The sequence below is a fragment of the Larus michahellis genome, chromosome 1 (genome assembly GCF_964199755.1).
Source record: "Larus michahellis chromosome 1, bLarMic1.1, whole genome shotgun sequence".
In the NCBI taxonomy this organism is placed as follows: domain Eukaryota; kingdom Metazoa; phylum Chordata; class Aves; order Charadriiformes; family Laridae; genus Larus; species Larus michahellis.
The window spans coordinates 57,898,525-57,922,968 of NC_133896.1; the positions used below are offsets into that span (position 1 = coordinate 57,898,525).

General features: G+C 44.8%; 1 protein-coding gene across 20 annotated transcripts in view; it reads left to right on the forward strand.

Moving 5' to 3' along the window:
* The window catches only part of RBFOX2 (RNA binding fox-1 homolog 2), a 169,633-nt gene that overhangs the window by 57,238 nt on the left and 87,951 nt on the right, over nucleotides 1-24,444 (forward strand). The window contains exon 1 of one of the 20 annotated variants that reach the window (XM_074580197.1): nucleotides 1,971-2,283. The exons of the other annotated variants lie outside the window; for them this stretch is intronic. Within the exon in view, the coding sequence (XP_074436298.1) occupies nucleotides 2,269-2,283 (15 nt within the window). The 5' untranslated portion in view covers nucleotides 1,971-2,268. Of the gene's footprint in view, nucleotides 1-1,970; nucleotides 2,284-24,444 lie in introns of those variants that run through there. 20 annotated transcript variants of the gene reach the window in all.

The following is a 24,444-nucleotide window of genomic DNA, read 5'->3' on the forward strand; positions in this document are numbered from 1 at the left end:
TGGATTGGGATTCTGGGTCAAAAGAAAACCTTAAAAATGCCATCAAGGTTACTTGGTGCAGAAGCATCTGCCTGAGTCTACGGGCTGGCTGAACTAGTAGTTACTGCTGGCATGACCCTGCTGCTGAAACGTTAGCTGAAGTGTCTAACTGTGATGCAAATGTCAGCATTGCCACCTTTTTGCTCGTCGAGGAGCATTTGAGAACAGTTTATGGATCATATGCTTCGCTCTTTGGAGACTGTGATACATAGGCTTTGGTACAGTAAGTGATTTTTAGGAACATTACTTTCCACTCTCTCGACCTGACCCGTTGTGCCAAAAGGTGAGAGCAGATGGGAGGCCTGAGAGATGCTGAAGTTGAACAACCCTGTGATATCTGAGTGTCCTGAAATGGAGCTCCTGTTCCTTCCCCTGAGCAGCAGGGCTTGGGTTTTCCTGGCTGGAAAGCCAAACGGCATCCTTCCTGTCTCTAACGAGCACATCCCCGTGGCTGCGGTATCCTGGTCATGATGATAAAGCCATTTCTCCAGGTTTTTATGTGAGGTGCAATGACAGTCGTGCATTTCCTTAGAGCCCATCAGCATCCTGTGTGTTTGCATCTGTAACTGGGAAAAGCCTGCCCCGGGTGTATTTGCACCTTGCTGAAGGCGAGGGGAGCCTGGGGAGCATGGAGTACGCCTGGGATCTCTGCGCTGGCTGCAAGGGGAGGCACATCAGTTGGTTGCCCCTCGTAGACAGGGCTTGACTTGTGGGTGGAGCGCAGCAGGCCACATGGCTGCTTGCTTTGCTCCGAGCCTGCTGGATTGCGTTTAAGTAATCTATAAGTAAAGGGAGTAGAGGTGATACGTGAAAGAGCACCATTTCTATGTCTTTGGCTGAGATAAAAATATTTCTTCAAAACTCATTTCCAAGGAGACCACTGCCTCGATGAAAATACGATTTTTTTATTATTTTTATTTTTTTCTTTTTTTTCCCCCGTTTGGGAAGAGGCCAATTTTAACTTAGCATTTGGAGCCCAGCGAGGGAAGTCGATTCTTCATTTTGAGGTGGGAAGGGGGCGAGAAACCCGTTTTCCTAGTTTGGAAGAGCGGTTTAACTGATTAATGAGATGAGAGGTGACACTTGTCCTGTAGCATCGGGCATGGGGGATGGGACGAGGATTCGCTGGTGCTGGGAAGGGCTTGCTGGAGCTTGTCGAGGTAGCTGGGGCGAGAGTGTCTTCTGCTCAGTGCGCCTTTGCTGGGGCTGTCGTCCCACCGGCAGAGCTTTGCAGACCTGAAATCGGAGAGCGGGGTGGGAGCACAAGGCTGTGATAGGGCGCTTGCCCCAGCCAGACTTGGGGGGAAGCTGCCTCTGGGCAAGTGGGAACCCGATACGCTCGAAGGAACTGGAGCCAGCTGCTGCTTTCCCTTTAGCAATATGCGAGTCTGTAAAATACTCTTGCAGAGCCACCTGTGAAAACAGATTAACCCCTTTATCTGTGAGTCGCTTCTTTTCCCCAGCTCACAGCAGTGGTGGTTGTTTCTCCTGCAGGAGCTCCAGCGTGGCTGGCACACCACAGATTTTCTCCTTAGCTTCAGGATCCCTGTAGTTGTGCTCCTCCGCGCCTGTCAGTGGTTAATGATTAAGTACAGCTACGGAATTGTGACTGAATTTTGGGTGTTGACTAATGGGGTAGATGAAGACGTGCAGAACCTGCCCATAGCACTGTGCATGGCTCCTGAATCTGCAGATGATTCTTGGAGAAGCAATTAGTGGGATGGGGGGGAATGGGTCCTCACCCCCAGTGACCTTGGAGGACAACGCTCTGCCTCATTCATGTCTAAAGATCCCTCTTCTGAAGTAAGCATGCTCCGGCACTGGGAGCCGGGCTGCATTTATTACTAACCCCACCCATCCCTGCCTCTTGCAAGAATCTTGTGAGGCCGAGATTGTGTTTTTAGAAGCAGAATGACAGAGAGAAATTCCCTGGAGGCGAATGCAGAGTGTGTGCTGTGCACGCCAGTACAGACACACGGGGCTGGGAACTCCCAGGGAGAGATTAAGTGCGAGAGAAGAGCGCAGAGCAGCCAGAGCTGGAGGAGGGGGGTGGAGGAGGCGAGACGCTTTCTAAGCCTCAAACTGAGCCGTTCGGATTTTTTTTTTTTTCTCTTTAAAAAAAAACACAAAAACCAAACCCTCAACCAACCTCGGTCTCGACAATCTTACTGAAGTGCCTCTTGCGTTGCTGGATCATCTCACTGCTGGGTTTGAAGGACCCAGGCTAACATGATGTACCTCTGGGTGAGTAGAGAAGCGTGTGTGAGGGCTTGCACACTTTGCACATATAAGGAATGGAAAGCTGAAGGACTCTGCACTAACGTGAGCGGCCTTTGCCGTTGGGCTTAGCTCTCTGCAGCCTCCACACACAGTGGGCTGTAGTTTTCCCTTGTAAAAAGTAATATTTAGAGCGAGTACTGTTAACTGGGTATCAAGCAGGCTTTTCCTGCGGTTGGAAGTTCCTCAGGAGAGAACAGTTTTGGGCAGGTGCCTTGGAGACAAAATTTTTGGTATAATGCTGCTTACTGTCTGCCATCTGAGAGACCTGTATGTATATATAGATGAAATAAATATATATATATATATATATATTTATTTCATGCATAATAGGACTGCTCCCATGTCCCTCTGCTTTATAGGATTTTGGTGTTACTGAGAGACATCCCAGGTAGTGAAGGAGTGCTGCTGAAAGGGATCTGTAGTCACTGAAGGAGCAGGGAGAGAATAGATAGTTTTGGAATGTGGGGCTTGGGGACGGGGGGGTGGGTAGAGGGAGAAGCTGTTTCAACAAAAGTTGGATGCAAGGTTGTTTTTCCAGAAGTGGCACTGTTACTTGAGTTTCTGGCGGAGTATGGAAAATAATGTCAGGAAAAACATGTAAAGTGTTATATAGATCCAGGAAGCAAAGTAAAGCAAAGTAAAAGCACATATAAAAGCATATATATTTTCAGCCTTTGAGCAAAGACTGGAATTTCCTCTGGAGCAGTCAGCTGTTAGGCTGCTCATTTAGTCATCTACGTGTAGTTTTGTCTTCTCCTGGGCACCCTTGAGATCAGCAGTTTGCCCTTGGGTTCCTTACCTAGATACACAAGATGAAAAGTAATCAGTTCCCAAGTTTTTGTTTGTTTGTTTGTTTTTTGTGGCTTTTTGTTTTTTATTTTTTTTTTTTTTAAATCTGTTCATAACTCTGAAGGTGGGGGCTCTCACTGCTGCTGCTTTTAGAGTCCGGCTCCCCATCAATCCCAGGAACAAACACTGGTTTATTTTAGCAACAAAGCGAGCCTTGGAACCCGGGCTGAAGGATTTGACTTCCCTCCTTTGCACATACACATTACTATCTTTGTTGCAGGGTAACTTGACTCTGCGCTGGGGTATGCACACTTGCCTGGTTTCATCCAGCAGGCCCTGCTGGCAGGCACGTCCACCTTCTCCGCTCTTCCCCCTCTGCCGCAGCCTGGCATGCGGGACCCCAAGTTGGGGTTGCCGGTTTTTAGCGAAGAAAGGCTGGGGCAGGCCTCGTGGCTCAGCTGAGATTTGTGCTTCGTTTATGGGTGGGGTGAGAGGAGAAGTAATTCAGCCATGCTGCTGCTGATTTTAGATAAGCAGTAAACAATGGAGATGTTCCTTATCCAGCTGAAGTGCGGAGGATGCCGGAGAGTGTGGGAGCTGAGGAGAGTTGCCCGGCTGTCTCCCTTCCTCCGGCTGGCGAGGGGCGGGCGAGCACTGTAGTACAAAGCGGAGGTGTCAGCCTGCGTGGAGACCGGCTTCGGCCCAAAAGGTGAAGCACTGTCCCAGATTCTTAAGAGAGGTTGAGTTTTGGGATGCTTTCCAATGGATGAAGACCAGTACCCTTCTGTGAGCTGCTCCTTCTGCCTGCACCCTAAACTTTGGGCAGCACTGGTGCTGCACTTGCGTTGCAGTTAAACTTCAGAGGAGTGGGGAAAATAAGTGTTAAACGCTTGAATAGCTGAAGGGGTTTTAAGGGCATCATTCAGGCATCGTGCCACGATAATTAAAAATAAATAGTGAATTTGTGCTATCTGGATATGATCTTTCCCTTCTCAGTACAGGTTACCCTATTACTTTCGGGGAATCTTCCCCTCTTTGGTCCTTTCAGGAACCTTTTCCTCTGTGCCTGTTTGTGTTTCTGCTTTAAACTCTTTTTATCCCGATGGGCTACATGACCTTTAGCAGTGAGAACAAGGAGCACCGACTAACAGATCTGGTTTGGTGGGGGGTTTCCTGTGCCTCAGCCATACCGGTTTCTTGCTTCCCTGCTTATGGGTTCCCCCCTGTTCCCTCCTTGTTCCCCGTGTTTTTTCTGTTCTGTGCGTCTTGTCCTTGGAACGTCAGGACTTCAGTAGATGCATGGAGATTTGTACTGAGTCATTCCTTAATTCAATGCATGAAGCTACATTAATGCAATGTTAAATTTGAGGTTTAAAATATGCAAGTTCTGAAATCCAGAATTAAGGTTCCCACAGCAACCATAATATTTCTTCCCCCCTCTCCCCCTGCCAGTGGTGCACGTTACAGAATTGTCTTCCTTGAAAAGATTGTGCAATATTGAATGCTGTCATATTTGACAAATAATAAAATAAAAAGGAGAATGTGCCTTCCTCTGCAGCTGTAATATGTTGTGGATCCTGAACCCAAAAGTGCAGGCTACCTGCAACATCACAGTCCCTGATTATAATGCTGTCTCTGAAATGGAGTGGTGGTGTAGCGTCAGTTCAGACTGACATTCCTGCTTGCTGAACTGTATTCCCTCGGGTGAAACTTGTTGCAGGATACTCTTAAATGAGGGCCTTGCAGACTGCAGGGGATTGTGCGCTGTGGAGAACTGGAGAGTGGGAAACTTAAAATATCTGTTGTGGTGACCTAATGCTTGGCATTGTGAGGGAAGTGAAGGCGGCAGACTAGCTGTGCCATTAAATATCAAGAGACACTATTTATCTTAACACTTTTATTGTGTAGGATGCAGTTGTATAAAGTCTTTCTGAGGCAGAGACGGTATGATAGTTGCAAACCATCGAAGTACATGCATCTGATTGTCAGTGTTGAAACTCAAGGTGGGTACTTTGCCTTACATATAGCAGGCGCATATAGGAGTTCTGTTTCTGTAGACAAGTATCTTGTTTGTAGGGGACCATCTAAATCTACCTTTGTCTCATCTCTCACTCATCCTCGTTAGCCTGCAGCTGTCTGGGCTCTGAATTGCTCAAGAGGGCTCCTAGTTGTCAGTTCTCTGGATAGGACGTGGGGTAGTTTGGGCTATGAATGTGAGAGGGTCTTTGCTCAGAGGGGGCTGTGTACTGACAAAACGGGGACAGGCGTTCTGCTGGCGACAGCCAGGAGCAGAGTGGTTTGAGTGTGGGAAAAGTATTCAACCCTTTTCTGGATAAGAAAGACCTATTTTTTTTTCGTTTATGAGCAGATGAATCTGTGTGTACTGTGAGTCATAAGATATAATCTAGAGTCATTTCATTCCAAGTATTTTCTGAAGAGCATGATGTGTTCTGAGAGTTGCATGTATGAATGTTGCCTTGTTGGAGGTCTGTTGTTACAAGAAAGGCTGAAAGGAAGGGGCAGCAGCCCTAGCAAGCAATTTATCAGCCATCCTTCTCCTGTGCTCAGACAGCTGAAACTATCAAAGGCAGGAGGGACCAAGGTAGGGGAGGTCCATGCTGTTGCTAGGCTTCTGGTAGGAAAGCATTGGATTCATCGCTCTGATCTCAGATTATACTGGGTATAGATAATTTCCTCATTTCTCGCAGCCGTGTACAGAGTACATGCTGAGTGTTTGTGAGAGGCTGGCTGCCTATTGCAACTAGAAATGATTTCTTTCTCTAGAGCCCTGTGAAAGTGAGGATCTTACCTAGACCTACTAATTATCTACAATGCAAGCAAGAATAGTGCTAGTAAGCTTGCCAAGCTCATTTTGAAATATTTTTTGTTGGTTTTCTTCCTGACCTGCCTTTTGCTTGCCTTTTTGTCACTTAAAAGCCTCTCTTTGCATTCACTGGAATAATTTTTCCCTCTAGGCTCCAAGCTCATCAGCTTTCCCACCAAGGGATTGGAAACCCAGCTCCGCTGCCAAACTTGGGTCTTAGCAACGTGCTCTTCCTCACACCATGTCTTCCTATTATTTGTTTGTTTTTTTTTCATAAGAGGTATAAGACTGCCAGTGAAAAGTATGGTCATTACAGTGTGGCTTTCAAAGCACGAGATTGATAGCAGCAAAGCAAGTGGCTATCCAGAGAAAGCGGCCTCCCTGCTCTGTTCCGGTGCCAAGCCCGGGGCAGCTATTGCTGGGGAAGTCTGGCTGTGCCTGTAGGCCTTTGGCTGGAACCTGTTTGGTAGGAATGGCAAACGAACACGTCAGCCATCAACTGAAGCTCTGACGGGATAGAGAACGTGCAGTTGCTGTGCGTGAAAGGTGCACACACAGAGTGGTCAGCGCTGAGGGAGGTTAAGATATGGTAGCCTGTGGGAGACTGCGGCTGTGAGGGTGCCACAAGGTTTTCCTGACTGCATGCTAGAGGTCAGGGATAGGGTGAATTTCTGTGAATATGGTAAAAGGCACTTCATGTTAATATAAACACCGATTTTGGATTCTTGCTCTGGAACAGGAAAGCCCTGGAAAAAATATAAAATGGAGCTCATGCAAAGATCCCGGAGCTGGTAGCCTGTAAGCTGATTTCCCAGCCTGCAAGTCCCTGCAGTGCCATACTGTGGCATGCATATGTAGCAGCTTGAATCCAGAAGTAACATAGTTATGTTTGTCCGGCACTGCAACTGAGATAATGAGTTCTGCTGCTCGATAAGGTTTATTAGCTGTGGTGCAGCACCTCGTGAACATGGTTATACTGCTTCCACACCCGAGCTGCACCGTGCACAGCTGGTTTGGGGATGTCTGCATTGCGTTCCCCTGGGGGTTAGTGTGACAAAGCAGCTTGCATCTATTTGCATCTAGGGTTTTATACAGTGTTTGGAGATTTGGGAAACAGAAAGAATAGTTTATGAAAGAGACTATATAATGTGACTGCCTGTGTTGTTAGAGAGCTAGAGTTGATAATCCAGGTGATCTTTTCCAGTTCTGTGTTCCTGCAGGCCTGTAATCCTGGAAGATGCCAAGGTCACTACTGAGACAAGACAGCCTAGTGCAATTCAAAAAGAGAAGGCATTGCAAATTAAGTTACTGGCTTCAGAGAAGGGAAATTTGGGATCAGGATGATCTATTTTGTATGCTACATTTGATTAATATGAAAACAGGTAAAATCAGTGCCCGGCACATTGCCATCACATTGAGGAATTTCCTTCCCTGATGAGTCTAAACAAAAGAATTAGAGGGATGTAGGCTGACTGAGTCGGTGTGAATTTCTCCAGCGGCTCTTCTGCCTGTCTGCTCTATTCCCGCCTGTCCAAACAGCGATGAGCACAGGGGACTCTGTTTGCTGTAAGCCTGTCCAAGTCTTGAGAGACTAACAGGGACGGGGTCCTGTTTAAGTTAGTTTTTCACCAAACAGCCTGTTTATCTTGGAAGGAAGAGAATAAACCATAAGAGAATAAGAAGAGAATAAACCTCAGCCTTCCTGGTTTCCAGATGAGAGCTTTAGGAAGAGTGCAGATAATAGCAATTGGAGACAGAACATCTGTATTTTCTGCACTTCCCGTGGTGCTTTTTTGCAAACCTTAATTCCAGCAGCACCAGAACTTTACCCTTTTCCTAACCTCCAAGGGTACAGCAATGGTATAGGAAAGGTCTTTGAGTGGATCTGAATTTGGATGGCTTTTTTGCCACAGCTCTAAACAGTCACTAGGGTATCAACTGTGTATGTGTGCATGCTTAACCAAAAGTATTGATTGGATGGCTTATGCAATTAGCTGGAAGAGATCTCTTTGTCCTTCAGCAAGGGCTACTGGGTACAGCAGGAGTTTGAGTCAGGTTGTGGGAGCAGACAAAATGTTTTCTTTAGGGAGTTCATAGAATGGTTTGGGTTGGAAGGGACTTCAAAGATCATCTAGTTCCAACCCCCCTGCCATGGGCAGGGACACCTCCCACTAGACCAGGTTGCTCAAAGCCCCATCCAGCCTGGCCTTGAACACCTCCAGGGATGGGGCCTCCACAACTTCTCTGGACAATGTGTCTCAGTGCCTCACCACCCTCATAGTGAAGAATTTCTTCTTGATATCTAATCTAAATCTACTCTCTTTCAATTTAAAGCCATTACCCCTTGTCCTATCACTACAGTTATCATATCACTATCAGCTGTGAGTTTGTAGGAGGATCTGTATCTACAGTACCGCAGGTCCGGGTGGTACTTTGTACCAAGTATGGAGTACCATACCAAGTATGGATACGACGCATCCTGCGGCCATGCGTTGGAGAGGCAGGCTGTACTGATGGACCAGTGCAGATTGTTCAGTGCTGGAAGTGAAAACGGACTTGCAGAAAATTAAGAAATCAGTCGAGGATGTGCTTTGTGCCCTCTGGTGCTAAATTCTTTTGTAGAAAGTGTTAAAGGTTCCCCAAAGCTGTGAAGAAGCTTGAACAAGTAATTAAGTTTCCCTCATCTGTCCCTTAAATTTAGGTTTCATTGTTCTCTGAGTCCTACGTCTTATGACTAATATACTGCCTGCACAATGCTCTGGCTGATTTTTTACCAGATGGTTCTTGGGTCTGTAGCCGAATCCAGGGCAAAGGCAGATAGTTTTTCTCCTGCCTCAAATGAAACATGCTGTCCCCCACACAATACTCTAATTGAATCTTGGACATTAAGACAATGATGAAATGAAAATATTTTGACCACATTACAATTTTTTTTTAGATATTCTTAGGGATTATTATTCATTGTGCTGTAAGGAGCTGGCATAGGATGATACTGGAACACTCCTCTGTACTTCTGTAATTTATAAATCATCTAATGTAGAAACAAAGTTTAAATGCAGAAAAGTGCTGAAATTCAATTGTGTCTATGTGGCTAGAAAATAGAAAATGTGCAGTGCGATCTGCCTGTTGCTGTTTTTTAACTTTTCATTTCTGTTGTAACGGCCTCCTTTTTCATCCCACCCTCAATCACTACGGTAATGTCTGCTTGCATCCGTGATGTACCTTGCGGATGGAGAACCCTTTGGAGTAAAGATGAAGCGTCTCTCAGGAAGGTGGCAAAGCCTATTTGGCAGTGTAAGTGGGGTATGTAGCTCCATCAGGCCGGTCTCAGTTACACGGCAGAGCAGCTTTGCTCACAGGCCTGTTGGGTCCAGCAGTAGTTTCAGCGATTTCCCCCCCACTCCAATTTATTACACTGAGATTTTGGCTGCTGCTTGAGTGAGGAGGAGCAGTGAATGACGATTACTTTTTTTGGTCCAACCAGCTGAAAAGGAGAAGCACTTCCAGCATACGTGAGGCTGTTGATTGAAGCATCTTTTAAGAAATGGGTGGTATCTGTATTTTTAAATTTTAGTGTTGGGGAAATTTTTCTTCTGCAGCAAAAACTTTGCTGGAGTGTGTATATTGTATGTGTAATGGTTGTTTTTAAGCACCTTTAGAACTCAGAAGTGCTGTGGAAATACGAGATGCTTTAATGCTTTTTCTTGCATGGGGAGCGTTGCTCTCCACTGCAGCTGTTTAGCTCTTGCGAACAGGTGTGCAATAAACACCCCTTCCCACTTCAGCCGAGCAGGGTGGTGATGGATACCCTCTCATTTAAACATGCACATTTTTCTCTCCTACAGGAATAAAAACTTTAAAAATAGTATGCATGTCTAGAAAGAAGCGAGTGCCTTGTCCTGTTTCCCTCTTTCTCTCCCCCACCCCCTGCTACCAACTCAAATTACCGGCAAGCTTTGGAAACTTTGGGACAGGGGAATAGAGGTGCAGCTGGCCTGCATGTGTTGCACCAGCTGTAATGCAAATGATACATGCTGAAAGAGGCTTTTCTCACTTTTGTAATTCTTGGATATTGTTGTGCAATGGGGACATGCGACAATTTGTCTTAAATGTGTTTGCTGATATGTTCCACAGAGTACACTGCATCCTTTGTTCCTTGCCGGCAAGAGACAATATCAAAATCCAATTGCCTGTCGGCAGCATGTCTGAATGCAGCTGGGACTGCCCTCCTGGCTTTCCCATCCATCAGACCTGGTGTGATCCCGTCGCACTTGATACCACTTGATTTAGAGCTGGCCAGAACCTGGACTTTGGTAAATCCTCAACTTCCTTGGCTGTTTGGACCGTTTGTTATAAACCATATTTTTTTGTCCTTTGTTTCTGAAAGCGGCAGTACCTATTGCTCGTGCCGTGAGAGGGCTGAAGGGCGAAGTGCCTGGCCGACCTGCATACTGGTTGTCTGTAGGTACCAGTCACCCTTTCCGTGGCTTATCCAAAGCAGTAAAAGCATGGGCGCTGGGGTTCAGTTGTGTAAAAACAAAAGCTGATGTTGATTTAATCCCATTACATTGCGTTGATCTCTCAACCACTGGACTCTTAGTAGGATTCCAGCTTTAATCCTGTAAGGATCAATCTGGCCCATTGCTTTTCTGTCCTGATCCTAAATCCCCCTTTAATCTTGTTAATTATACCAGGCCTTTTTTGGTTTCATTTTTTTTTTCCCTTGTGGACCAGCAAAACCACATTAAATCTTCATGTCACTGCCGTCTCTGACCTAGTGTTTTTACCCTTTGTTCATCCTGTTGAGGAGCAAGGTGCTTCTGAAGGCTAGTTTTATCATTACAGCAGTGCCACATCAACCTTTGGTGGTCTGGTGTCTGCTGCTGCAGACTCCTGTGGAGTCAGCTAGTCACGCTGATGTGCCGAATCCCTCCTGGTTCTGTTCAGGATTTTTTTTTTCATTTGTTGTTTGATATTGTGCTGTCTGAAGGGGGTAGGGAATCATGGAATATAAGAGCCACTTTAAAATAAGGAAGAAATTTGAAAGAAAAAGGCTTTTCGGAGCAGAATCCTGTTGACTGGCATTGAGGGTTTGGGGGGAGAAGGCAATTTCAGGGAATATGGAGTACTCCTGGGGTGACGAGGCAAAGACTCTGAAATGGATAGGGGGTCCCAGGAAAAGGCTTGGACAGCCCCGTGGTCCACAGATATATTTTGAAGGTCACTCAGAAATTCAGCTGCTTAAGTCAGCCCTTTTATGTTTACGTGTGTTCGGTGGCTTAAGAGGAGGAATAATGCACATTCAGACTTGAGGCTCTTTATCTTCACATTGCACTGTCTGCAGGCCTCCAAACCCAGCGCTGCCTTTTCTGTGTAATGCACAAGGCCAATTTCTCACTGTGACAATCTGCTCCTGGCACTTGCAATAATAGAAACTAGCTGTGCTTAATATATTCATCTCTGGTATTTCCTATACTGTAAAGAAGAAAACCAACCCAAAATTGCACCTACATTTGCTGTAACTCGATCAAGAGCTGACAGATCATTTCTGGAACATGTCTGTGCTGGGATCCTGACTGCTCTGCCAAATTTTATGCCTTTATCTTGCAGTGCTGCTCCTTCCTTCTTCCCTGTCTGTGCCGCTCTGCCTCACCTAGCAGAGGCTTCTGCTTTTCCAGCCTTTCAGCCAGATCCTGACTTCCTACCATCTTGCTAGAGCACTGTGGGTCTGATTTCGTGCTCGCCAGAATTGCATACTGTAGGGATGGGTCTGCCATAAAAGTAGCCAAGCTGATTCCCTTTTAAACCAGGTAGAGGGGAAACTGGTTTTGGATCACAGAGGATGAGCTCTCTTGATGAGTTTATTCTAATTAAAGCAGCCGTGATGCTTAAAACCTAACCTGGGAAGCACTTATAGCCATGACAAGAGGTGGCAATTGTTTCTAAGCAAACATGGGCACTTTCCCAGCAGTTCTAGGGTTAAGGAAATTGCAGAGGGGTGACATGGTGACTGTGTTCCCTATTTTTGTGTGTTGCCAGTAGCGAGAAGGGGGAAACTTTGATTTCTAATCCGCTTTGGAGGAGGCTCCGTATCAGGGCTGCACAGAAACATCCAGTCAAGCAGCTCCTTTATCATAAAGGGGATTTTAATTAAAACCGTTCTCGCATCATGAGCGGAATGAGCGTCAGTGCCAGCCAGCCCTGTACTGGGCATTTATCTCCTTCAAACCACATTACCAGTAATTGCTGCATTAAATCAAAGTCGAGGGAGATTACAGGTCTGAATTGGGCAGGCGGCCGGTGCCAGTGTGGGGAGCTCCGTGCTGCCGAGCCGCTGATATGGGAACCCCCTCCGCCCCCCAGCTGGGGGTGAAGAGTCGGAGGGCTGCTGGATCCCAAGAAGCCCTTCTCATTACAGGGCAGGAATTTGTGTCATAACCTAGGAGGAGTGGCAGGCTGTATGCTTGGAGCATTTTAAGCTGGCAGCGTTTTTCTGTTCACTTCTTTTTAAAACATACAAACCCGGTAACAGAACAAATCCTGTGGCATTGTCATCCTGCTCCTGTCTCCTGTTTGGATCCACCACAGACATTCACTTTTGTTCATCTTTTACTGCTTACTCCAGCCCTGAAATTCTGGGATAAATCGTCTCTTCTCTTGATATGTCCCTTTTTCTCTACTCATCTTGCCACGGCTCCGCTATGGAGCTGCTAACTTGGTTCCTTTCTGTCCCAACATGGGAGAGCTTCTCTCCTTCTTCACCTCTCCCCACACTGAGGAATTGTATCTTCTTTGACCTGTGCTTCCTTTGCCAGCTATGGCTCATTAGTTCGTTTAATTATTTTTCTAGGTTTTTAAGCATTCTGTTGTCTCTAGCTCTAAAGCAGCTGTTTCCCTTCTTCTTGTCCCTATACTTTGACCTTGGTGGCTCCAAAAACCATCTGATCATCCTAGCGTTGCTCTTGCTTCCATTCTCCAGACCTCTGGCAGGGCAAGGCTGAGGAATGGCCATGCCCATGTGGGGTTTTAGGTGTGTGGACTGGCTGAGGTAATTAGATCTCTGTGGGCAATCAGTGAACTATCAAAATGTGACAGCTGGATTTCTAGGGGCTGTTATTAGATCTGTCCCGTAATTATAAAGAAGGTAACTCAGTAACAGAATGTGCAGAAAGTGTGGGCTTATTTTTGTGTGTCCATTATTTTCTTTGTTTTCATCTTGATGGTGGTTATGTATTTTCCTGTTCTACTGCAGACAATCTGGGGCAGTTGGGTGGCAGTGACGGTTTTTCTTCATTTTGACCAGAAATGCCTTTGGCAATCTGCCATTCTGAAGTTTGCTTCCTGCAGGGTTTGCACATCTACCGCATTCCTCTGCTGCAGAAAAGGGTCTTATTTCCAGCACCGTACTGAGGACCCAGTAACATACGTGAAAGAGGATGCTGCAGCTCGACCTGCCTGCTAAAGCAGTTCAGTTGTGGACTGTTGAGCTGTATTAGACTTTCAAGATTCACACAAGTTTCTTAGAAGCTATCTAATTCAGAGCAGTCACAGGAGGTGTGCCTGCTGTGCCCCTTCAGAGCTTGAAGTTGCAGCTTTTGCTTCATTACAGTGTGAGCTTGAGATGCAGCTTAAATATTGCCCTACTTTTAACTCTGGCCTATGCACAAATCTCTAGCCTGAGATAAGTGGTTCTTTTAAATTCATGCTAAGAGACCCGTAAAGCCATAGAAACTGAAGTTTGAGTGCTGCTGATACCGAAGACGATAATGCAGAGGAGTTGCAGTTAATTTTTGCGTTGGTAGTCCTGTTACTATGAGGTGAGAGTAGCCCCACTGCAGAGTAACTGGAGAGATGTGCAGAGAACGTGAGCCAAGTCTTTGGTGGAGATTTCTTGATAGTGACAGAAAACGGAGATAAGGGTTTTCATGGGAGCCGGAAAACCATCTTTACGGCTTCCTGGTTTTGGGACAGAGGATGCAGAGAGTGGCAGACTGAGGTGAATGAACATGTGTGAATTTTTTTGTAGAGGTCACAGAAAGCTGCTGAAAAGAGCAGGTACCTTGATCGTGTCGATGGTGCAACCAGAGAAAGCCCATGGTGGTTGTTGTCCAGGGATTTCAGCTGATGTGGCTTGTTTTAGAACTTGCTGGGGGGTGAAGCTAGCCTGCAGGAAAGGGCTTTGACTGAGCCATGTCAAGCTTTATTCTGTCCTCTTTGCTCTTGGGGAGAAGTGTGGGTAGCAGTTAGCTTATGTGCCCATAGCAGACCTCTGTGCCCACATCTTGGGACTCTGGGTGAGAAGAAAAAGATTTCCAGAATTTTGATCACTCCTGCTTTCTTGGAAATAGATCTGTTTCAGAAAAACCCCAACCAAACACAATCTAGGGGTTTGCTGCCTTTTACTATTTTTGTCTTAGTCTGAGGCAAAAAGTGATGTGAAGACTACTTCTTGCCTAAGAGCTGGCATAGCCTCAACATACCTCTTCTGTTCTGCACCGTAGCCTTCTGCTTCTCCACTAAAACTACCGGAGGAGGGACACAGTAATAAGTAGCACCTCTGCACCAACAAGAGTAGTCCCTGGGGTCACTCCCCACATTAAAGCATGACTTGCTGCTTGTCACCATTCATTTAGTGTGTCTGACTTTCCTCTTTCAGGGTAAACTGCGTCGTTCTTGCCAAATCTCAGCTTTGCGTGCTATTTCTGGATCCTTTCTGTGCACTCAGCAAATGTACCTAACTGTTAACTGCAGTACTTCTGGTATTTTGCTGTTGAATCTCTTTGGAGCTGCCTGAGTTTGGGATTATTATTTTTTTTTTTTTTTTAAATGGGAGTGGGGAAAAAGCAGGATTCATCATCTGAAGTGTAGCAGGCGAGCAAGATTTTAAACTGAGGCCTACAGAAATTAATGGACAGATGTAATTCTTCCATCATGAAATTGTCTTTGCAGATTTATGCTGAAGGTGTCATATTCCATATACTGCCATGGTGGAACTGTTTCCAAATGATTTCCTGAGATTTATTTGGTGACCTGCTGTTGCGGCAGCTAAAGGTCCTGCCCGCATGATGTTCTCCAATTCCTCAGTTCCTGCCAGTAATGCGGTCTCAGACCCAGCTATCTCACGTAGACTGTGCTGCCTGATTATTTCTCTTTTACTTCCATTCAATTAAGAGTTTGGTTTAATATTTTTGATATGTTTTGTCTCTTGCACAGTTACAGTGTGTGGACAGCTGCTCTGCTATTCTGGTTGAACCAAGTTAGGCAGGGAATGCCTTTGCTCCTGTGTCAAAAGAACAAAATGCTGCCCGAGAAAACCTTTCCCCCAAATTCTTTTTCTGTTTTTGTAGCTGGGAAGCCATACTGCTCTAACGTAGGGATAAATTTAAGTCAATACTAGCGTAATTTATTGTGTGGACACTCTTTAACTTGGAACAAGTACCTTTTTCTATTTTAGTTTGTCACGGGGAAGCAATTTGATAAGCTGGGCGGTGAGGTGGGGAGGAAAATCCATACCCAAACCGTCTTCGTTAGGGAGCCTGCGCCCAGCTAGATGAGTAAGGCAGCTGCGTACCGCAATGCTGTGCGATAGGTGATCATGTGCTCCCTTCCCTTCACCCCAGGCAAAGGCGGGGTAAAAACGTGTTAGCTCAAACCCTGGGCAAAAGTGGTTTATCCCGCAAGCGTTTGCAAGGGACTGGGAATGCGCCTGGCGTCACCCACGGCCCCGTGGCTGCCACACAGCGACTCGCTGCTGGGGCTGAGATAACGGTGTAACTATACTTACACTACAGGGGGAAATAGACTGTGCAGTCCAACCCTGGTTTGTGATTCATTCAATTAAAAATACTTGGTGAGAGTATCTCTCATGCTACCATCTGGTGACTTTTAATAATATTTATTCTTAGGAAGATAGTTCTTTGAGGAATTAACCTTAATTTTTGTAGGCTTAGCATAGATCTGGAGAAATGTTCAGGTTTAAGCTGCTGTATTTCGTAGAAGAGTCAAGTCTTCCTCTTTTGCATCTCCCTGTTAACTGTCTAGGTATAAATGTTGTCCCCTTAAGGATTGGCTAATTGAACTGCTGCCGCTTGTTACGTGAAAAACTAAGTGGGAGTATGAGAGACAAAATGGGCAAAGCATTTCTCTGAGTTTCTGGAGCGAGGCGGTAGATCTAGCAGCCTCTACAGTGAAGGAAAACTGCTTTTGCTCTGTTCTTTTTGTCTGTGTCTCCTTTCTCCTCTGCACCCAAAGGAATATAGAAAGGCAGTGTGGCTGTCATGTAATGTCTGAACTACCAAGAGAAAACTTCTCTTCTTGGATGTTGAAAGTCTGCATCTGGACACCTTTTTGTTTTTCATGTAACAGGCAAAAAGCATTTTGATGGTCATGTAACATTATTACGAAAATCAGTGCATATACAAGTGGTCCCAAACGAAAGCTGTGCTACGATCACCTTCTTTGCCAAATGGCTTAGCCCAAAAGTACACTTATTTTCTTCCTGAAACAGTGCCAAGCACTTAGACTTCTCCTTGAAAGGAGGCCTAGGCCCAACACAACGGATATTTTTTTTCCTGGAAAATCCATGTATACTTTCTTTTCCCCCTTTATACTGTAATGACTTGGTAATAACTAAGGTGATGGAGCCTGTCTGGTTTTAGAAGCTCCTTTTGGACTTGTCACATGTTATACTCAGGTGTGCTGGAGTTTTCTCAAGATAGTGTAATTAAACCTTGTTTTTAATGCGTGTAAAGCGATGGGTTGGGGTAGAAATGAAAGTTGAACTCATGTCTTCTATATGCTGCTGGTATATCCAGACTGCTGCCAGATCTATTTTGCAACTTAATCACTAATACATTTTTTGAGTTACTGTTGTGTTAAAGCTGCCTTCCTGGGAGGCAGCTTGTTAGCTAGCATCGTGCCTAAAATCTTGGTTCTGGGAGCACAGTCTTTTGACAGAGGATTTTTTCAAACTTCATGTGAGTGTTCATTGCTACCTTATATTTTTAATTTGTGATAATTTCAGAGATGGACTTTGAGCAATCTGAGTTTTGCCTGAATTGACTCCGGGTCCTTGTCCGGCAGCTGAAGTTGTGTGGGCAGGATCTTTACTTCCAGCTTCAGGAAGACTGCCTACACAGATCTAACTTCAGGATCAATTTACTCCTTGCAATCTCACCAAGAGTCTGTCTTTCTTTTGACAGCCATGGCTGTGTAGATCAGGCACTGAGAGAGCTTGGTTTCTGGTTGAGGAAGATCCAGGCTTGTGATTTCATAGGTCCTGTTTTGGTCTGTAGGTTTCTGGAGTTTGCTATTGCTGCCATTCTGCTGGCTGGCTGTAAGAAAGCTCAACGAAACAAAATAAAGCCAGTTGTCCAGCAAACAAAGGTCTTGCAATATGCTGCTTTACCAGACTGATGCGGTATCCTTGCTCTGCCTCCATTTTCCATCTCCTTCCCTGAAGCAGAGTTTGTTGAGGCTTTGAAAATAAGTGGTACTTAAGAAATAATTATTTTTAATCCTGACCTGTCCTCTTATGCTGTGTATTTGTAATTGTGTTTTAAAACTGTGCTAGTTTTCCAGTCTAGACAAACCATTAATATTTAATAGCGATGTGTAGATGATGCAGTGAAGAGCTGAGGGCGGTAACAGGATGCAGGTATCTTGTGTCCATGGTTCAGAGTGTGCACGGTGCCTAGCTATTAAGCCACTTTAGATCAGTTTCAGGACTACAGAGCTTGGTTGGGGTGTGTTTAGAGTGGTAGAGGCAGATGCAAACAAACTCCATGGCTTATAAGTAAATTGCTTTGTGAATGGAGAACATGTTGCAGAAGATTGAAGAGGAAGATCTCTGGCACTTTGAGGGGAAAGGATGTGACCAGGAGCTATTTCAGAGCTTCCATTTTATTAACTATTGTCTCTGGTATTTCTCTCTCAAATTTTCTTGAAATAATGAATTTTGTCCATAAAAACTGGAATGTGTAATGACAGAGGTTCCAATGTCTGCCTGAGGTATTTCCTTGGCAGAAGCAGTGAGTGTGATAGGGCTACCTTCTCAGCTGCATGTAGCCTGGTATTTGCTGCTTTTTTTAGCTTTGGGCTTCTTAGGCCTTTTGCCAGAGGGATTTTTAGTTTCCTTGGATTCAAAGTGTGGTTTTGATAATTTCATTTGTGCTAATGTGTTTTAGGAACATTAATGCTAATGAACTCAAGGAATAAGTAGCTCTAACTAATCAGACTGGGTTCAGGCAAGCAGTGGCTCCTATGGCTTTCCCAACGCATTCAAATTTTTTCATGTGATGTCCTTATTACGCGAATCCAACACGCTCTTGTTTGCTTCTGCTCCACATCCCCCAGAATTGCTGGTTCCATTTCTGCTTAATGCATCTCATTCCTGATCTTCCGCATTTGCATGCTTAACGTGTTTCACTCGCAAAAAACGCACTGGCTTGGTGCTGAGGTATTCGCTCTCCTGCATAGCTGATCCACCACCAGATCTTCTTGCTCTTGAGATCAGGACATCTATGTAAAATTGCCAGGTTTCTGAAATGTGAGGAAAAACAATTTATCCAGTCACCTATTTTGTCATCGTCTTTGCTTCTGCTTGCCATTTTGGAATATTGAGCTTTCCAGTGCATGCCCTCCCTACATTTATGTCCTCCCCACTCGAATCTCTAATGATTTCAGGGTCAAAATAACAATTGGACCATATGTAATTTTTCTAGTTGTTGGTTATATTAAAACTGGGAAGAAAAAAATCATGCAGCTTTTGAAAAAAAGTTGTACCTATTCAAACCACACAAGCAACACAGCCCAGAAAATGTAGCCCTATAGAGGAATGATGACTTTCCAGTATAAATTCTCACCTGCAGTGAGCAAAACTCACCTTCGTTCTCAGGACATGAGACTTGCTTTGGTGCAAAATGAGGATCTCTTGCATTTCTAAAGATGTAATCTTGGTACCCTGGGCTGTTTGTCTAACACCAACATGAGCTGCCTGAGCGGCTTGATCTATTTAGCTGCTATGGAAATCAGTACATACCCAGCCAGAAAATGCATCCTTGCTTGCTGGCATGTTTCCTACATTTACATCAGTCTTTAAAAAGCAGGGACATATTGTAAGCTGCTCATCAGATCCCTGATGACCCAGTTTAGCAGATGTAGTGATTGGCTAATTGTTAAAGATGCCATTTTTGGTGGGTGAGAGGAAGAGCATCAGCCAGGCTTCTAGCGACGAAGAGTTAGAATCAGCGGAGGTAAGAGCTCTTTAGTGGGAGTAACTAGCTAAGGCTTGGATTAATTTGTCTGGAGAACAAAGAATTATACTAAAGATTTTATAAATTCAGTTTATAAAATGAAACTGTTGGTGTAATTTCTGTAGTAAAGATCACTGTCGTGTAATGACTGTGCAGCATGGAAATACCTCAGACTCCATGCTGTATTGCTGCATCCACACAGTACCACAGTTTTTAGCAATTAAAAAAAAAAAAAAAAAAGTACATGGAGAATGTCTGGAATTACCATGGCTGCACTTCAAGCATAGGGAGACTATGGCTAGTTTACGTTTTATAGCTGTACTTGTAGTTGTGACTTAGCATGCTTGCTATGAGCAGTCTGAAGAAAGCAGGCAAAGCAAAGCCCAGTGTTGTGGTCTTGCATTTTCCAAAAATGCTCCTCAGTCTGCAGACATCAAAGAGAGCAGTGCATGTGAAGCAAAATACTGGGTTTTGACAATGTTGGGAAGAACTCGTGTAATCTCCGTGCCTTGCTTAGTACACAGAAAGAGGAAAATTAGGTAAATGCTGCTACTGTAGCATGTAAAACAGTATTTCTAGGCAAAGTGATGGGTAGGTAGGAGATGGAAAACAATAAAATTCAATGTTATAAAAAGAATAATAAAATTCAGTGGCAACTATATGGATGATACTGTTAGTTGAGGGAGCTGGGAGCTGTGTGATCGGTAAATGCACAAACATATCAGGTTTTTTTTTTCAGGCTCCTGGCATCAGAAATAACAAGTAGAGGAACCAGAGCTACTGGTGCAGAGCATGAAACTGGATATTATAGGGATAATATCAATCTGCAAGAATAGTAATCATGGCTTTAACATGCATTCAAGATTATGTGTGTTTCAGATAGGGCAGATGTAAAAGGTGATAGGCTGTATTGTATGCAGTAGACTGTAAAGAAGAAAGAAGAGTAACACTGATAATGCAGGATCTGTTTCTGGTCAAAATTGCTGTGGGGAAGAATGGTAAAAGATGTCCCAGAGGGAGTACTGTGAGTCTGCTGTAATCCCTCATAGGATTGAATTCGGATACAAACTTGAGGCTCTGAAATGATAATATTCCCAGTACCATTAGAGAGATAAATATTAGTATGAGAAAGTTTAATTTCTCAGATACAGCTTGGAGAACAAATGCTGCTGCTAACAATAATAGAGTCAAAAGATCTCATCACTGTAGCATCATCACTTGTTTGTTGAGACAGTGAGTGAATTACTGGTGCTATGACTATTACAGGAAAATGAGCTGTTTAGAAACCTCCATGTCCCCACCTTTGGATGGGGTGATCATGATACAAGCTTTGATACATGAAGCAAAATATTTAATGAAGTCAGTGAACTGGATTGAAAACTCAGACTTGACTGCAGAAGCGCATGGTTTGGGTTTTGTTGTTGGTTTGGGTTGGGTTTTTTTGTTAGAAACACTTTGGATATAAATTCCTGATGATATAAGTAAAGGGGAAAAAAACTTGTAAGATGAAACTCCAGCCAAACTGGAGGCATAATCACCTTATAAAAGCTGTTAGGTGCAAAAGGAGAATTTACAAAAAAGAATTTATCAGCGGAGAATGCTGTGCCTTTAAAGTCAGTAGGGATAAAATGAGAACTGCCAAAAATCAGGCTCAGTTAAACCTTGCAAATGTTGCTAAAGAAATGGGTGACAGTTTCGCCAAGTACGGTTAGAGAGAAGGGAAGATGCGGGGCCGCTTAGTGTTGGTGATAGGGTAGTTAATGAGGATACACTTCTTGCGATCACAGAATCGAACAAATCTTTTTTGCTGTTGTTGAAGGTAGAGTTAATCATGGGAGCAAGGGCAGGATGGGTAACGAGCATGAACCTACGGTAGAAGCCACCACATTGGACATTTCGAAGACCCTAGAGCTACCAGGCTGGGCTGTGGAGCAGGGTTGCCTGGGGAAGGGTGATACATATTCCTGAAAGTGAAAGAGCCGGTTCATGAAGTTGCAGATCGGATACAAGTCTTAATCTATCAAATCAGGAGTGCTATCATATATTTAGAGAACAGGAAGCATAATGGCCCTATTGGTGGTGGGGGATAATCTGAGTAAATACAGACCTATTGGTCCAACCTCAGCTGTATGCTGACACAAAAATATTAATTAAAGGCTTGGACACAAATGAAAAATGTGATAAAAAGCAACACAAATCCATCAAAATAGGGTTGTGCCATGTCAACCTATCTGTTTTTAAGATAACCAGTTTTCTTAACTTTATAATATGCATTTTTCTTAATGGGATGATGTGTCTTACTGTAGACTGGTCTTACAGCATCTGATCTGGTGCTACAGGGGAAAGTACTAATGGGGCTAGAGAAGATGGAGTTTAGTGCTGGAATTGTGAAATGATTAGGAGCTAACAATGTTGTTCTGGATAATGTCTTAAAAAAAAAAAAAAGGAGCACAGGCTAGATCAGGTGCAAGAAAGGGTTTGCAGAGGTTGGGATACAGCGAGCCCATCATGTGACAGGAGACTGGAACAGCTGCTTGTTTAGATGGGTAGAGAGGGGGAACATGAGGAAGGTTAATTGTAAGGGGAAGAGAAAATATGGTTAAGCCAGAGGACGGTACTGGCAGAAGAACAAAGAATAAACAGAAATTGCTCAGGAATAAAGTTAGGCTGGAGATGAACACAGATCCCAGCTGCTGGGGAGGGCTGTTCTAGAGCAGCCTTTTGGCCAGGGTAGCATAGCTGCAAAACCCTAAGATGTAATGTGATAAACCTTATGAAAAAGATTAGATGATGTTGTATCATAGCAGTTAATCTGGTTCTGTGTGTCAGGAGGTCTTTTCCAGTCTTAATATTTCTGTAATTTTAAAATTATTCATATATGTAAGCATTTGCAGGAACAAGGCTATGATTTTATAACAGTTACCTAACTTGTGTTACTGGAAACGCATGTGCATAGCAGGTTATATGGTAATGTAGTCAGGCCTTTATTTCAAAATAAAATCATGGAGTGCAGCGCCATCTTATATTTGACTAATATTTGTTGTAAGTCAATGTGCAGTAGTAAACCAGGCATTACGGCCAGCCTTGCAGAAAAATCAGTAGTTTATTACTAGTCAATAAACTCCTGCTGTATCCATCTTGGCACATACAAGTTTAAAACTAGTTTTTGTCGTTGAATTTTCTGTGGGACACCGGAGGTACGATGCTTTGTTGTCGGCGTCACCCGAGTATCTCAGTGCTCATTAAGGCAGAGTACTTAAATCTGCATCAAAAACTTTAAAGCGTGGCAGTTCTATCCAGATGTATAGTTAAAACAACAGAGGAGCTTAGGTGATGCTCCCTGCTCCCCCTCCTTGTTTTGTTTTGCCCATTTGATGGTTATTTATAGAGAGTAAGATATCCGCACTAGGATTTGGAAACGTTTTGTTCCCCTGAGGCCTGGTTGGAAATGACAAGAATTGGATTGCGAAATAAATGTAAGGTTTTTAACTTAGAGATTTGGTTTTAAAACCTGGGGCAGTAATATGGAGTAGCAAAAACAGGCTGTGGAAAAGACTTTGGGTTTTTATAAATTAATGCCTTTTCATAAAAAGATGTTATTGGAGACACTAAATTGCCTGAGTGCATAGTAACGAGCTATGCAAAAGAATGAAGGGCAGGCACCTATCGAACATGTAGTTACAGAAAGGAGAAGGGGAAAAAAAAATATAGGTCATTCAGAGGAAACCAGATATTATCTGTGTCCCAAAGTGGGGCTGGCAGGGGGAGTGCTGAGAGGTGGCCACACAGCCCTCTGAAGGTGAGGAGGAGGAGGCATAATGTGAGCTCCAGAAAGCTAGTTTGCGTCTGGGGTGAAATAAATTGGCCAAAGGCAGAACGAGATGGAAGTTCATCATGGGAGCCTCATCCTTTTTCCCTAGTGAAGAGATCTAAAGCCATAGCTGCTTTCCTGTTTATGGGCAATTAATTTCTCTCTGTGTGCAAATCTTCACACACAAACAATGGCTATAGAAACCTTTTTTTTTTTTTTTTAAGATGTAGAAAATGTCATGCTTTATACTCCCCAAATTGGCCATGCTCCTTTTGTAAGGAAGAAGCGGCCCAGTGGCCCTAGGAAAGATGATGAGAGTGAGCGGCAGCTGCTGTAACCACTCACCCAGCTCCTGGCTGTCCTTTTCCCAGGCGTCTCGGAAAGAAAGGGCAGTGGGAGCCCAGGACGAGCCAAGAGCTGTCCTGCCCCACGCTGGGTGGGTCAGAGGGCTGCACATCAGCCACCCCTTACCTGTATTGCAGAGTGCTGCACATGCAAATTGTGCTACATAATGATCCACGTATTTAACCTCTTGAAAAGAAAAAAAAAATATCTTAAAGTTTAATTCTTTCTGAGGGGGAGGAAGTTATCAGTAACGATGGAAAGGCAGCTACCCCAGAGCTAGGCTGAGGTAGCTGTTTAGTGGTGCACAACAGCACTACAGAAAAGTTACGGATTAGAAATACAAATTAAAACGTTGACTGTATGCATTTAAAATGGGGGTGGGTGGGAATTTGGTTAGCCCTTCTTGGGTTTGATCACTGTAACATCCTTATTTTTGAAACCTGGGAGGGAGGGCTTTTATCACTGCTGTCCTTTGGAGGAAGGTGGGAATCTTTTGTGGTTTGGGGATGTTAACTCTTTGGGAGCCCGGGTTTGGGCCAGCATCAACCTGGTGAAACCTCAAGCGATTTGCTATGGGAGGTTGCCCCCCTTCTCCCCACCCCTGCCATGGTGTGTCTCCTAAGAATCAGCAGCCGGCTCTCGGGTGCCCGGTAGCACGCCCGGCATGCAGGGCCAGCGGGGTAAGCCTGCCGGCCTCTGTCCCAGCAGCTCCCCATCTGTCCCCATCGGTCAGGGAGCGGATTCCTCCCTGGGAACGGGGAGGACGGGCTTCCTAAAATGGCCACAACAACTGGCCCTGCCCAGCCTTGCCCCCTTCTCCCTACTGCTCACCGTCCCCTGTGGCAGAGTTAATCACACCCCCCCTCCACCCCCCAGTTTGATTGGAACAGCTGAGGGGGACAACCTGCCGGCCCAAGGCCAGGGCAGTGGGGGCCATCCCGGGGCCCTGCTCCCCCCGCCAGCCCCGGTTCCAGCAGCTGTCCCTGCGCGCCTCAAGTGTGGAGGGAGGGAGAGGCGTTAAACGATATGGGCGCATACTCCCTCGTGAAAGAGATCCCTTCAGCCCAAGATATCAATGTGGCTTCTCCCCTCTCCCTCCCTCC